This window comes from Hemicordylus capensis, chromosome 4, assembly GCF_027244095.1.
Source record: "Hemicordylus capensis ecotype Gifberg chromosome 4, rHemCap1.1.pri, whole genome shotgun sequence".
NCBI classification, from domain to species: domain Eukaryota; kingdom Metazoa; phylum Chordata; class Lepidosauria; order Squamata; family Cordylidae; genus Hemicordylus; species Hemicordylus capensis.
In genome coordinates this window covers 254,591,429-254,606,111 of record NC_069660.1, presented here as the reverse complement: position 1 = coordinate 254,606,111, position 14,683 = coordinate 254,591,429, and the positions used below count along the sequence as shown (strand labels likewise).

General features: G+C 45.0%; 1 protein-coding gene across 7 annotated transcripts in view; it reads left to right on the top strand.

Moving 5' to 3' along the window:
- Nucleotides 1-14,683, top strand: part of PRKDC (protein kinase, DNA-activated, catalytic subunit) — a 208,749-nt gene that overhangs the window by 162,018 nt on the left and 32,048 nt on the right. For 6 of the 7 annotated variants that reach the window (XM_053249047.1, XM_053249046.1, XM_053249045.1 and 3 more), the window contains 7 exons: nt 7,118-7,229; nt 7,825-8,014; nt 9,577-9,751; nt 9,872-10,062; nt 12,026-12,206; nt 12,438-12,598; nt 13,180-13,391. In XM_053249047.1, coding sequence (XP_053105022.1) covers nt 7,118-7,229; nt 7,825-8,014; nt 9,577-9,751; nt 9,872-10,062; nt 12,026-12,206; nt 12,438-12,598; nt 13,180-13,391 — 1,222 coding nt within the window. Of the gene's footprint in view, nt 1-7,117; nt 7,230-7,824; nt 8,015-9,576; nt 9,752-9,871; nt 10,063-10,771; nt 11,988-12,025; nt 12,207-12,437; nt 12,599-13,179; nt 13,392-14,683 lie in introns of those variants that run through there. The other variant, XM_053249052.1, reaches the window with a different exon arrangement.

Here is a 14,683-nt window from a genome sequence, read left to right as displayed (position 1 = left end):
AAGAGGCCGGGACATGCTGCTCTCCCAAACAGAGTAAACAGAGTTCATGTTCATCAGTCGAAGGGAGTTTAGCCCGGCATGCAGAGCAATGCTTAAACATTGTTTTCTTCCGCTCAGCTGTGGAAGGCAGTCGTCAAGTCCAAATCAGGTCCAAAGAATAGTCAGCTTACAGTCTGAAGTCAAAGTATCGAAAGTCCAAATTTATGAGAATGAAGTCCAAAGGGAGAACGAGGAAGAACAGTCAACGTCACAGTCCAAGTTAACGCTAGAAAATCTGTCTGAAGTAACACTTTCCTTTCTAAATCTGAGGAGCACCAAACCAGAGGTCTGAACGCAGAAGCGGTCGAAAAGAAACTGAGACAAGATGGCGCCCGACTACCGGAAAAAGCTACACACAAGGCACGTGCACAGTAGGGAGGGATGCCAGTGATGAGCTAGTTAATCTATCCGTGAGGTCCCTGTGCAGGCACAGTAATTCATTTCTCATGATAACAATGGATCACTTCCAGATCTGTTAAATTAAAAAAAAAAAGTGTGCACTATTTGGATCTGGATCGAGATCCGTCGATACCCATAAGAATGGGTTCTGCGCCTGCGCAGGAGTCACGCGGTAGCCATGCCTGAGCTTGTCGAAGCGCCGAAGCCACGCCCCCACGCTGAGCGTTCTATATAAGGCGTGTCTTTGGCGCGAAGTCCCTCAGTTCTTTTCCGACCGCCTTTGCGTTTGGACCTCGGTCTGCCACCTCAGCTGTTGGAAAAGTTCCTCTCTACATTAAGAACGAGTTCATCCTTTACTGACTGATTTTTGGTTTTGACGACGGACTGGAAAGCGACCTTTGTTTGGAATTTGACTCGGACTGACTTCTCGGTTTTTCCCGGTTCTCGACGCGGACTGACTGACGACGATCCCGGCTCTTCGACCTCGGAACGGACTCCACTACGAGTGAGAATATGACTGAGGAGAAAAGATCTTTTAAATGGTGTGAAGGCTGCAGGGCGAAACTCCCCTCCAAGGACCTTCACGACCTTTGCTTATTATGCCTCGGTGAGGAACATAATGTCGCCTCCTGCAAGATTTGCCTCTCTTTCTCGAAGCAAACGAGAAAAAACCGAGCGCTACGCCTTCGGGCCGCTATTTATGACGAGGTTCTGAGCCCCTCCACTCCGGGTACTCCTCGTCCCTCGACATCAACTTCGTCTTCAAAATTGCCCCCGAGGGCGGAGTCGGCACCTCCATCAACGTCGAGCCGCCACCGAAAGTCTTCCTCAGCATCGAAGAAAGTTGATTCTTCGAAGCCTACTTCGATGCCGAAGAAACATTCTAAGTCGAAGGAATCTCCAGCTCCTTCGCGTGTATCCAAGTTATCCACATCGACATCGAAACCGGTAAAGTCAACATCGACGCCGTGTACATCTTCTTCGTCTTCCCCATCGAGACCGGATCTTCGTTCAAGTGGACGTAACGACTCTCCTTCTGGGCGTCGAAACACAAATCGGCATAGTTCTCCACCTAGAAAACGTCGAAGATCCCCAGACCTGCCTCCTCGTACTCCATCTCCACCAAGAGTATCGAAGTCGTCAGCTTTACCATCAACATCGGGGATTCCATCGACCACTGCAGTGCCACCAATGACGACTGATCAGTCGGCGCTACCTGCTCCCTTGATGTCGACAGCTCAGTCGATGCCGACAAATCCTTCGATGTCGACGGCTCCTTCAGCATCTACAGTTGCCTCGATATTGACTCCTGCTGTTCAACCGGTGCTTGCCTCGACGTCGATTTCGATGCCGATTGCTCGAGCTCTATCGCCAGCTCCGACCCCACTACACTCGGCTTCGCCTTCTACACCGTCGGTCGGTCTTCTAGATACTGTACTGCACACCCCGGTCCTCACTTCTCAGATGACGCCACGCTGCCCACCTCCTGCTTTCGAGATCATAGACGTCGATGCCGAGGATATTCTACCATCAGCGACTCGCTCACTGCTTTCGCTATTGGACTCAACGTCGAGTAGACGGACAACCTCTACCTTTAAGGGTTTCTTGCCAACAGATGCAGGCCCATCTCAACCTTCAGTCTCCACAGCACACTCCTCCAGACCTCAATCCGCCAGCCAAGGACGCTCCCCGCTAACATGGCACACCTGTGAATACCCCCAGGATCCCATGGGTACAACTTCACCTGGAGAACCATATGTGTTTGATGACACCGGGTCTCAACGATTGCCACTGCGTTCTGTGTCTACTGTATCTACCCAGACGCAGTGCCCAGAACTATTTCACCGTGCTTCACAGACTTTTCCTATGAGCACAAGATCTGCCTCCATTCAGACAGATGTCCTGCCACACTCATCTGTCAGCACTGAAGAGACACAAACCATTGCTCAAACTAATGTAAATGAACCGTCTCCTTGCTCCCCCTCTGAACATTATGGTTCGTCCGATTTTGAGTCGGATTCGGATGAGGACAGTAATATTGCGGATCCTCCAGTGGATGTGGCTCCACCCACGTATGTATCTCCGAATGATGAGCTAAAAGCTTACCACAAGCACATTCGTGCGATGGCGGATTCCCTGGGGCTGGACATTCGCTCTCCTTTGGCGACAATAGATGATCCGGTATACAACTTTATGCTTCAGTCTCAATCTACCGCTCCAGTGGCACTCCCTATGCTACCAGTGATCACTAGGGCGGCTAAGTGCGCTTGGGAAGTACTCCACACCTCCACGCCAACTTCCAAGAAACTTGAGAGCCTCTACCGGGTACAAGATAAGGACAATGAATATTTGTTGAAGCATCCGGCGCCCAATTCTCTTGTTATTGATTGCGCCACTTCTTCTAAGTCAGGCAAACGCCATACAGTTCCTCCGGATAAAGAGGGCAGAAAACTAGACCTTTTAGGCAGGAAGGTGTATTCGACTTCGTGCCTTTCGATCAAAGTGGCCAACTATGCGGCCTGCACGGCCAAATACACACATGGCCTCTGGGAACTTTTGGAAAAAGACCTGGAATCTTTGCCTATACATGAGTTTAGGGCTAAGTTCCGCCAGACCTTGGAAAACACTGCGGATTTGACTCGTCGCCAGCTAAGCATTTCTAAACACCTAGCGGAAAGTGAGTCCAGGGCCATGACAGCAGCTATCACTCTACGCAGGCATGCTTGGTTGCGGTCCACTAATCTCCAGATGGACATGAAAGAAAAGATCGAAGGCCTCCCTTTCGATGGCTCCGGTCTTTTCAGCACCACCACAGACGCCACAATGGAACATTTAAAAAAATCCAAGTTCACGGCAAAAACCTTCACCGCTGCCCAATCATCCTCCGGGCAGTCATCAAGATACCGACCCAATTATGGAAAATACAGGCCCAACTATCGAACCCAAGATCGCCGGGATTTCAGAAAGCCATATACCCCATATCAAAAGCGAGCCTACCAGCAGAGGCATAAAGCTTCTCAACCCCAGCGTTCCAAGACGCAGGACAACCAAAAGCGTCTTTGAAAATTGCAATTGCCCATTGACACCTCCTCCTCTCTCCCTTTCCCAGCCAGCGCGGGTACCGTCCTCACCACCGACTATTCTGTCCCAGCCAACCATCAGGCTGGCCAGCCATGTCCCCGCATGGCACCACATAACATCAGACAAATGGGTCCTGAAGATTGTGAGCTCAGGCTATGCACTCGAATTCAAGACCATTCCTCGGTTCATGGGGATGAAGCTCACTCCTGCATCGGATCTCCTGAGGGAAGAGGTGAAGGATCTTCTTTGCAAAGGGGCAATATCCCCGGTGTCATGGGCAGACAGGCTAGACGGGTTCTACTCCCGTTACTTCCAAATTCCCAAACAGGATGGGGGTATACGACCCATTATGGATCTCCGTCGCCTGAACAAATTCATTCACGTCCGAAAATTCCGCATGATGGCGTTACAGCACATCCTACCTCTCCTTCAGGGAGAAGAGTGGCTTGCAACGCTGGACCTCAAGGACGCCTATTTTCATATAAGTATTCGACCTTGCCACCGAAAGTACTTACGTTTCACCGTCGGACGGGAAGTGTACCAATACAATGTATTGCCCTTCGGACTGTCTACCGCACCGAGGGTTTTTACAAAATGCATGGCTGTGGTGATTGCACACCTACATACCAGAGGGATTGCTATCTATCCATACCTAGACGACTGGCTTCTGGCAGCAAAGACCAAAGAAGAGTTACTTTCGCATATCCGTTATGTGATAGATCTTCTCCACGACCTAGGTGTTCAAATCAATTGGAAAAAGTCACTTCTACAACCGGTTCCGGTTATCTCCTACATAGGAGCAGTTTTGGACACCAGAGAGCAGAAAGCGTTCTTACCAGAGGACAGGTTCAACTGTATTGGAGACCTGATTCGTCTCTTCCAGCAACAACCAACCCAACCAGCCCTTGCCGTCCAACGCCTCTTAGGGCTGATGGCTTCGTGCAATGCGATTATACACTTCGCTCGCCTAAAAATGCGCAAGCTTCAACTATGGTTTCTTTCTGTCTTTCACCCATGCAGGGACAATCAAGACAAACGCTTACTAATGCCTCCTCAAGTCCTTCGTTCTCTAACGTGGTGGACGCGCCGAAACAATCTGCTCAGTGGGGTCCCCTTTCAAAATCCCTCCCCTACTGTCTGGCTGACCACAGATGCATCTCTACAGGGTTGGGGTGCACATTGCAACGGGCACAAGATCCAAGGCAGGTGGTCTCCTCAACAAGCCCTACTACACATAAATTTCCTAGAGCTACTAGCAGTTTTTCTGGCTCTGCGAGCTTTTCTTCCAATCATACAAGGCCAGATTGTTCAAGTCCAGCTCGACAACACAACTGCACAAGCATACATCAACCGTCAGGGCGGAACGGTGTCCCGGAGCCTGTGTGCCCTCAGCGTCCAGCTGTGGCACTGGTGCATCCAACACCAGATTGCCCCTGCAGCAGTACACATCAAAGGCCTGGAGAATGTATTAGCCGACGACCTCAGTCGGGTCTTTTTGAGAGATCACCAACACGAATGGGAACTACATTCAGAAGTCTTGACCCCGCTCTTCGACCAATGGATGTTTCCCTCCATAGATCTCTTTGCTTGCTCCACGAATACAAAATGTTCCCGTTACTGCTCGAGAGCGGGCCACGATGCTCGTTCTCTAGGGGATGCTTTTCAGCTGAACTGGTCCGAAGAGACTCCGTACATGTTTCCCCCACTCCCACTGATACCCAGGGTAGTGGCACGTCTGCTGTCTCAACCGACCGACGGGATCTTGATTACCCCTTGGTGGCCAAGACAACCTTGGTTTCCGCGGCTACGCAGACTGTCCAAGAACTGTTACCACCACTTACCTCAGCGCCTAGATCTGCTGACACAAGACGACGGCCAGATCTTGCACCCAGACGTTCTCACCCTTCATCTGACCGCCTGGCGGATACTCTCCTAAGACGAATTTTGCTCAACCAACGGAAGGCATCCACTCGTAAGAATTATCAGAGCAAATGGCACCGTTTTAAAATATATGCAAGGTCTAGAGGGTTTTTACCCAAGCAGGCTTCGATCAAGGAAGTCTTACGTTACCTAACGATACTAAAAACTCAAGGTCTTGCAAATGTCTCCCTTAAGGTCCATCTGGCTGCCCTCTCCGCACAACACCCGGGCAGTGATGGAAAGACTTTGTTTTCCCATCCGTTGAGTAAGGCCTTTCTAAAAGGTCTCTCGAATGTGTACCCGCCAGTTAAGCCTCCTGTAGAACCATGGAGCCTATCTCTGGTTCTTTCATCCCTCACTCAGCCTCCTTTCGAGCCCATGGCCACATGTTCATTGAAACTGGTCTCCTGGAAGACTGCTTTTTTGATAGCAATTACTACTGCTAGACGAGTCAGTGAACTCACAGCACTCAGAGTAGACTCCCCTTATACTATCTTTTATCCAGACAAAGTCCGAATGCGTCTGGATCCTTCTTTTTTACCTAAAGTAGTGTCTTCCTTCCACCTCAATCAGGATATAATCCTGCCTACGTTTTTCAGACTTCCTTCCACTTCCTTGGAGAGATCCTTGCACACTATGGATGTACGCCGTGCTCTGCTGTTCTATATGTCCAGAACACAAGACTTTAGAGCCTCCAAACGTCTCTTCGTGTCTTGCCAAGGCTCTTCCAAAGGTTCCCCAGTCTCCAGACAACGACTGTCGAGATGGTTGGTGCAGGTGATATTGTTCACATACAAACTACAAAACAAAGCACCTCCAGAAGCTATACGGGCCCACTCCATTAGAGCCCACGCTTCCTCGGCTGCACACCTAGCAGGGGTTTCTTTCACGGACATCTGCAAAGCAGCTACATGGTCCTCTGAGTCCCCGTTTATCAAACACTATGCCATAGATGTACGTTCTGCTGCAGAGGCTTCATTCGGGAGAAGCATCTTGAAAAGGGTGCTGCCTTAATTCCTACTGCTGCCCTCCTCCTTTTTTGGAGCTCGCTAGACACCCATTCTTATGGGTATCGACGGATCTCGATCCAGATAAACAGGTTGCTTACCTGTAACTGATGATCTGGTAGAGATCCGTCGATATCCATAAGACCCTCCCGACCTCCCCTCTGCAGTAGGACTACCTTTATGTGCATTGCGGTGTGCAGCCCTTTGCAACGTCCTTTATTGAGCACTTACCTTGGATGAACTCACCTTCGTCTTCTGGATGGTCGTCCTCCACGGCGGTCGTCCAAGAACTGAGGGACTTCGCGCCAAAGACACGCCTTATATAGAAAGCTCAGCGTGGGGGCGTGGCTTCGGCGCTTCGACAAGCTCAGGCATGGCTACCGCGTGACTCCTGCGCAGGCGCAGAACCCATTCTTATGGATATCGACGGATCTCTACCAGATCATCAGTTACAGGTAAGCAACCTGTTTTTTTGGATTGGAACCATTGCATACCAAGTATACAAGTAAAATCTGTTACTGGTTATGCTAGTTATTTCGGATCTCAACATGACTACGACTATGGATATTTATATACCACTTTTCAACACCCAATTTCTGTCCTGTGTTATCAGGTTGTCTGGTTGCACATCTAATATGTTGTTTTTTTGTTTTTAAACCAACGCTGTTTAGGTAATATAGCTTCTCCGGCTTCCCTTAAGCGACTTCTCAATATATGGACGAGCAGATATCCTGATACCAAAATGGATTCTATGAATATTTGGGATGATATTATTACAAATCGGTAAATCCAGTTAACTGTGATTATGTATATCTGTTAACACATCCAAGAATTTCATATATTCTTAGTGAAATAAAAAGCTGCATTACAAATCTGAGGAGTAGCAGCAGCAACAGAAAAAACTACTGTATGGAAACAGCAAAATTATGCTTTGATATTAGCATTATGTTTAGAAAATACACATGACTGTGAGAGCTGTTAATAAGGCTTTTCTTAGCCTTAATGGCTGTTTGTTTTAGTCACACTTATATTACTATTAATCATCATATTTCTATTACAATAAGGATTGTTAGGAAAGTATGACTATGTGGCTCACTTTATCCATGCTCTTTTCTTAAAATGTTCTCATGCTTATCCTACACCTATTTCTGTAACTCAAGAATTTCTGCTGTGAAAAATTGATTATTGTTGATAATCCAAGGATGGGCTTTTGCATGTCATTTACCTACAATGTACAGATATTTATCCAACTCATGTATCCTTTTTTCTTCCTCATGAACTTTCCCTATAGAAAATAAGGGTGGGAATTGAAACTACCTCTGCAGATCCAGTTCTGTTTCTGTCAACACTGTGGTGGTTTTTTTAAATATTTCTGTAGATGTTTCTTTCTGGACAAAATTCAAGAGAGACTGCCCAACACTTCTCTGGAAGACAGTATGGAAATAGATGGAAAGGGTGATTCTAGTTCTAAAATGGAAGTGGACAATGAGGCAGAAGACATCAGCTCAATGATGAGGAACTGTAAATTTGCCATGAAAATCAAGATGATAGAAAGTGCCAGAAAACAGGTGACTATATCTTGCTTAATAGCACTTACTTTGTTTTTTAAAAAAGATTTTATTTATTTAGTCAGTCATTCAGTCAGTCAATTTATATACTGCCCTTCCTAAAGTGGCTCAGAGAGATTTACAATAAAACTAAAAAAAAAAAAAAGTTAAAATAACAAAACAACAACATTTAAACCAGATTAACATTTAAATATTAAAACTGGATATTGTTAAAAGCCAGGCTAAAAAGATGGGTCTAAGGCCCTCCTGAAAGCTTCCAAGGAAGATAATCCTCTTATATCAACAACCCAGGGGCGACAACTGAGAAGGCCCATTCCTAGGTTGCCACCAGGTGAACTGGTGGCACCCGAAGACGGATTCCTCCTGATGATCTTAGTAAGGGTGGGAATATAGGAACACAGGAAGCTGCCATATACCGAATCAGACCATTGGTCCATCTAGCTCTATATTGTCTACACCAGGCCTGCTCACCTTTGGCCTTCCTGCAGATGTTGGCCTACAATTCCCATAATCCTTGACTATTGGCCACTGTGGCTGGGGATTGTGGGAGTTGTAGTCCAAAAACAGTTGGATGGGAGGGGGGCAAAGATGAACAGGCCAGGTCTACACAGACATTAACTAGCATGTTTGTGAGATCTGCTCGTCTTTCTTAATGATAGGTTACATGTGAAGAGATGGATAGATTTTTATGAAAAGTTGTCTATTCACTTCTCATTATAATGTACAACATATTTGGGGTTCTACCACACTGGTGTGTTTCTAGTACTAGGCTCTGTTGCCTTTTTCCTTGTTATATTGCTCTGTGGGGTTCCTGCTTTTTCCAGTCCATTCGGAGAAATTGTGGAACCTCTACTATGGAGTCAACTAGAATGACCCTGCCTCCTGGTCTAGTAGTAAGGTATTCCTGAAGGGTACAGAGTGTCCTTGTGTATTCCTTCAGAAAAGGAATTTACAGTAAGTGCAAAATTCCCATTTTTTGAAAGCTTGATTAAATGGAAAATCATAAAGATTTGCAGATGAGCATATCATAAAATTATCTCTCAGATCCTTGAGCCAGTGTGCTTTCCTATTATGAGGGGATGGGGGTGGGATTTATACAAGACTAAATTTTCAGCCAGAGATGATGTTTTGAATCATGCTTGTAAAACGGAAGCACTTTGCCTTCAGCTAAAACAAGTTGTTCTGGTAAGAACTAATCTGCCTACTTTCCTTTCGCTATAATCTTAATTGATAATTACCATCTTCACAAGTTAGCCCACTTGCGCCTCGAATGTTTATGCGTCCGCCATATTGAATCAGGGTGGATGACGACATCACAAATTGCACTGTTGGTGTCCCTACAACTGTACCCAATAGTCCAAGCATTGCAAAGTTGATGGGATACACACAATGTGTGTCTGAACCTTTCCATAAGAAAAGTAAGCTGCTAATGTTGTTTTCAGCCTGGGATTCTTGTAGTGCATATTACTGGTTTTTCTTACATTATAATCAATCAATTTGTCCCTCCTTGAGGGACTTTATAATGCTGTATTGAACGTTTGCCTTTTGATCTGTTAATGCAGAACAGCTTCTCGGTAGCCATGAAACTTCTGAAGGACCTTCACAGAGATTCTAAGACTAGAGAAGACTGGCTGGTGAGATGGAACCACAGCTATTGCCGCTTTAGCCACAGTCGCAGCCGCAGCCAGAATAGTTCTGAACAAATACTTACCGTGCTCAAAACAATCTCACTTCTAGGTAAGCATTACATGTAGGTTGCCACTAATGCATAATATAATGCTGAGTTTAGAAAGGATGTTCCATTGTGTGTTCTGAGTTTTCAGCGTCAGAATATCAGTTTTACATTTGGTCCAACAGATGAGACAAAGTCTGGCAGCTTGAGCAACAATGCCCTAACTGTCCGCAATCAAAACCTTCTCCTGGGTACCACTTTCCGCATTATGGCCAGTGCTCTTGGAAAGGATCAGAGATGTCTTGACCAGATAGAAGAAGAAAAAGCTAGAAAAGTCATAGTGCTTTCAGGAGAAAAATCTGATGATGTTGAAAAGGTAACTGGTTTTTTTCTCCCCCCCCCCACCCCCCGGGGCAAATAAAAGTGAATTCTTGGTCAAGAGTAGAAGTATAACTGAAATATTCCATTGGATCTGAAAATCTGTTATGTAGAACTTTAAAAAAAAAAAGCAGTGATTTCTGTGGAACTTATTTCTCCCCGGGAACTGTAGAAAGGGTCAAGCTCTTGCATTATGTCCTCTGGAGGGGTGGTGCTTCATTGCTATTCCAGACCAGCCCTGCCTAGGAGATAGGCAGGGTTCCGAGGAACAAACACGTTTAGGATACTCTAGGTTTGCTGTAGGAAGGTCTTTACAAGTGGTAAATACTAAAGCAGTAACGCTAAAGAGGTAAGCGTTTGCACAGGACAGCCTTTTGTGGTGCCAAGGGAAAGGGTCTCTTTCCACACATCTGCAGGTTTTAAAAGTAGTGCTCCTTAATCCTGCAGTGGTATGTAGATTTCCTACATGTACTCTGAACTGTGATGTTGTTGCCTTGATGGGGCTTTTTAGCATGTGCCTTAATTGGTCTCTCCTTTGAGTCCAGGACAAGGTATTCACTAAAAATTTTAACCTTTAAAGATTGCTTTCCTGGTAGTTGTCACATTGACTAGGTGTGTGCCACAGTTGTTGCTTTCATGCCATTTAGACCTATGTAATTTCTATGAGGGCAAAGTGGTCCTGGAGCCTGACCTCTTTTATTCCACAGGAAGGCCTGTTTGTTCTGGGTCACAGGAGGCATCTCTTTGTCTTCCTAAACTGCCTGAAGGCAGGTCAGCAGCAGGAAAACAACTGGTGCAAGCTGGACATATGGAGCACAAGCTGTTCCTGCTTGGATGAAGCAATTTCTTTTTAATATTCAAAGATCTTATTTGTGTCATTTCATGACAATTCCCTGAGTAACAGACTTTACAAGTCTACCATCTGCAGATGGTTCTAGGACTGTAGTATTCTCGTTTTGAGGGCCTAGGGAAACAATATCTATGGTGTGGCCACATTTGGAGTACTGCGTACAGGTCTGGTCACTGTGTCTTACGAAGGACATTGTAGAACTGGAAAAGGTGCAGAAGAGGACAACCAAGATGGTCAGGGGCCTGGAGCACTTTTCTTGAGAAGCAAGGCTACAGCATTTGGGGCTCTTTACTTTGGAAAAGAGGCAACTACAGGGAGACATGATAGCGGTGTATACAATTGTGCATGGAGTAGAGAGATTTCAATTTTCTAGCATGGACAGCATGAGACCTGGCTCACTGGAGCAGATAAAAAAGGTGCTTCTCCATGATTTGTCTAATCCTTTTTTTAAAAGTCGTCTGGTTGCGGTAATCAAACCATCTGTCACAGCCATGTGTTTTCTCACTGCATCTTGCAGCAATGGATTCCATAAGTTTAATATGGAATTGTTTCACTGTGCAAAACAAAATTCCATGTTGTATGTCCTTTTAAAAAGGTAAAGTGTGTCGCCAACTCCTGGCGGCCACACCTACTGCCTTTTCAGTTGTTCCAAGTTTCAAGTATTTTGAAATAGAGAAAAGGAAAGGGTCTGCAATCCTAGAAATCAGTGAATAAGGTGAATGATAGAAGATAGTTGCAACAGGAGCATATACTCCCCCCATCCCACCACAAGCCTGGGAGGAATTTCATCCCCTCCATTAAGAATTCTCCTATTGCTTCTTACTTCTGTTACTCCTGCCGCTTTCTGTTAATCCTGCCTCTTTCCTTTCCTTTCCTTCCAGCTTCTGCCCCTGTGCTTTGATTGACTGCATCAAAAGTACTTTGTTGCCATATTTAAGATATTATTTATTATATATTAAAAGCCCTTATTATATATTAAGTCATATTAAGCTTTTGCAACTTGCTTATACATTTGTTTTCACTGTGTGTTTTGCCTTACTTCTCTCTCTCTCTCTCTCTCTCTATATATATCTCTCTGGGTCGTATTGTTTTTGGTTTGTTGCAATTTCAGATTATAGCAGGTTTGAACAAGCAGGCTTTCCAGTGCTTTAGCAGTGCAGTGAGGAAAGCTGAAGAAGAGGTGCAGTCCCTCCCACTTGACCACGTAGATACAAGTGGTATCATAGATGCTTATATGACGTTGGCTAATTTCTGTGACAGTCATCTCTGTAAAGAAGAAGAAAACTCAGCAGGTGAGTTAAAAACTGTGTTCTAGCTGTATATTTAAGACCAGTGGCACTCTTGGTGAAGTAGCTTCGTTGTCACAATCAGAAAGCATCTTTGAAAGATGAAACATACCAAAGGGGTGTGTGTGTGTGTGTGTGTGTGTGTGTGTGTGTTTCCGTTTTGACAAATTACCTATTACAGAAGATAAATATTAACATAACAAACTGAAAATCTGTTGTGTTTTTGTATTGTCTCAGGTATAAATGCTGTGGATTTGAAGACTTTCCCAGTTATTGTAGTGGAGAAAGTACTAAAAGCTTTAAAGTTGAATTCAAAAGAAGCTAGGTTAAAATTTCCCAGGTTGTTGCAAATTGTAGAGAAGTATCCAAAGGAGACATTGGGCCTCATGGCACGAGAGGTGGGTTTTCTCATCCCCTTGGTCAGAAAGGGGCTTTCACATTTAGATTTAATATTTATAGGATATTTAGGGTTTACTTGGAAGGCTTTTAACTGCTCTTTTCCCCTGGGTTGATTCAGATGACTATTAAAGAAGGAAAGTGTATTGTGGCCACACAAAGGAGCAGTTTGCACAAGGGAACAGTACATGCAGTCACTTCTTCCTCTGCTGGTGATAGTAGCTGAAGAGCCAAGCCCATAATCAGTGGTGTGGGGGGAGGGGGCAGCGGTGCAGGATTTTTTGTTTTTAAACCCACAAACTTTCTGTGGTTACTGTAGAAGTAGAACTGTTGCAAGAACTGAGCATGGGATTCTCTTTTCATAAAGCTTGAGCTTAGAAGCCTTGTTTACCTCTGATTTAATGGATCTTAGAAACTTTTTCCAGGTGACAGTGATGCAAATTCAGTATGCTCCATAAATATTTTCAGGTGAAAAATTACAGTAGAAACATTTTGCTGTTTTCTGCTTGTTTCAGCAAAGTTGGGATAGAGAGATGTACTGTTTACTCTTATGCACCTTCCAAAATATGTACATGTTTTTCAGATTTCCTCAGTTCCATGTTGGCAGTTCATTGGCTGGATTAGCCAGTTGATGGCAATGCTGGACAAGGATGAAGCAGTTGCTGTTCAGTATACAGTGGAAGAAATTGCCAGCCATTACCCTCAGGCAATAGTGTACCCCTTTATGATCAGCAGTGAAAGCTTTTCTTTCCAAGAAACTATCATGGGCCATAAGAACAAGGAATTTGTCGCAAGGTAGCATTTAAAATTATCAAAACAATTATTGGAAGCAAATTACCTTGATCAATAATCAAAATAAATGATATTTCTAAAAAGCAAAAAAAAAGAAGTAAAGTTTTGGGGGTAAATAAAGTGTGTACTGTATATTTTAAATTGGAATGTCTAAATTTATTAGGGATGTTCATGAATTGATTTTCTTATTATTATTTGTACCCTAATCAAATTGCCTCCAATTTGTTTTGGGTCCAAATCTGCCAACCTGAATCACCTCAGATTTGATTTGTACCTGAATTTTCCAAACCAATTTGGGACAAAAAGGGGGTCCAAGAGGCAAAAAAGTGGGATGGGTGGTAGCTACCACCCAAATTTCAAAGAAATTGGGCAAAGGGTTGATTTTTAAAGAATTTTTGAAGTTGGCATGAATTTGGGGCAGATTTGGGGCACTTTCAAAAGGGGCTTCGGGGCAGAAGAGTGGGTCAGGTGGTAGTGCCCTAATGGGTGCCTGCTACCACCCAGATTTTAAAGAAATTGGCGAAAGTGGTGATTTTTAAAGGATTTCTGAAGTTTGCACATCTTTAAGCTTTTCCCCCATAGGAAATAAGGGGGATTTCAGCAGCCCCATAACTCCACTTGGGGGGCACCAGGGCGGCCAAGAGCAGGTTGTGGTGTAGTGTACATAGGGTACCAACCACCTCCAAAATGACAAGGCCATGGAGCACTGGGTTTTGTTATTTCTGAGGGTATTCATTTGTTGTTTCAACAACCCAGTCTTCAGTAACCCTGAACAAATCCATGTCACCAATCGTAATTGAATTTTCACCTGAAATCTCTCCAGCTTATTTGGTACATGGAGGTGAGTCTGACTCAGCTAGAGGGCGTGTTCTCTTCTCATGAGAGACATCCTCTCTTCCATAAGGAAAATCCCCAGCAAGAAATTTGGAGTCTCTCATGGGTTCTACAACTACCCCATTGGGCTCTACTTTCAAAGGCTTTCCCATTCATGGCTTGGATGGTGATGAGTACTGGGAGACTACTCCAGTCCCTAAGACTCCTTCAGCTTCTCCTATCCACCCTACACCTTGGTGTTCCCCCTCCTACCCTTGGAGGGAGAGATACCACCACTCTGCCCTCAGTACTCCTCTTTAACCAGACCCATGGACTACTGGAGCTCACCAGGGGCCCTGGACCCAGGATACATTAGGGGCCACAGAAGCCATAGGGACCCCTTTCTCTTGTCATCACCTGGCCTACCATATGACTTTGAAAATTACAGAATGTGGAAGACCATGAAATTGAGGGGTGATCTG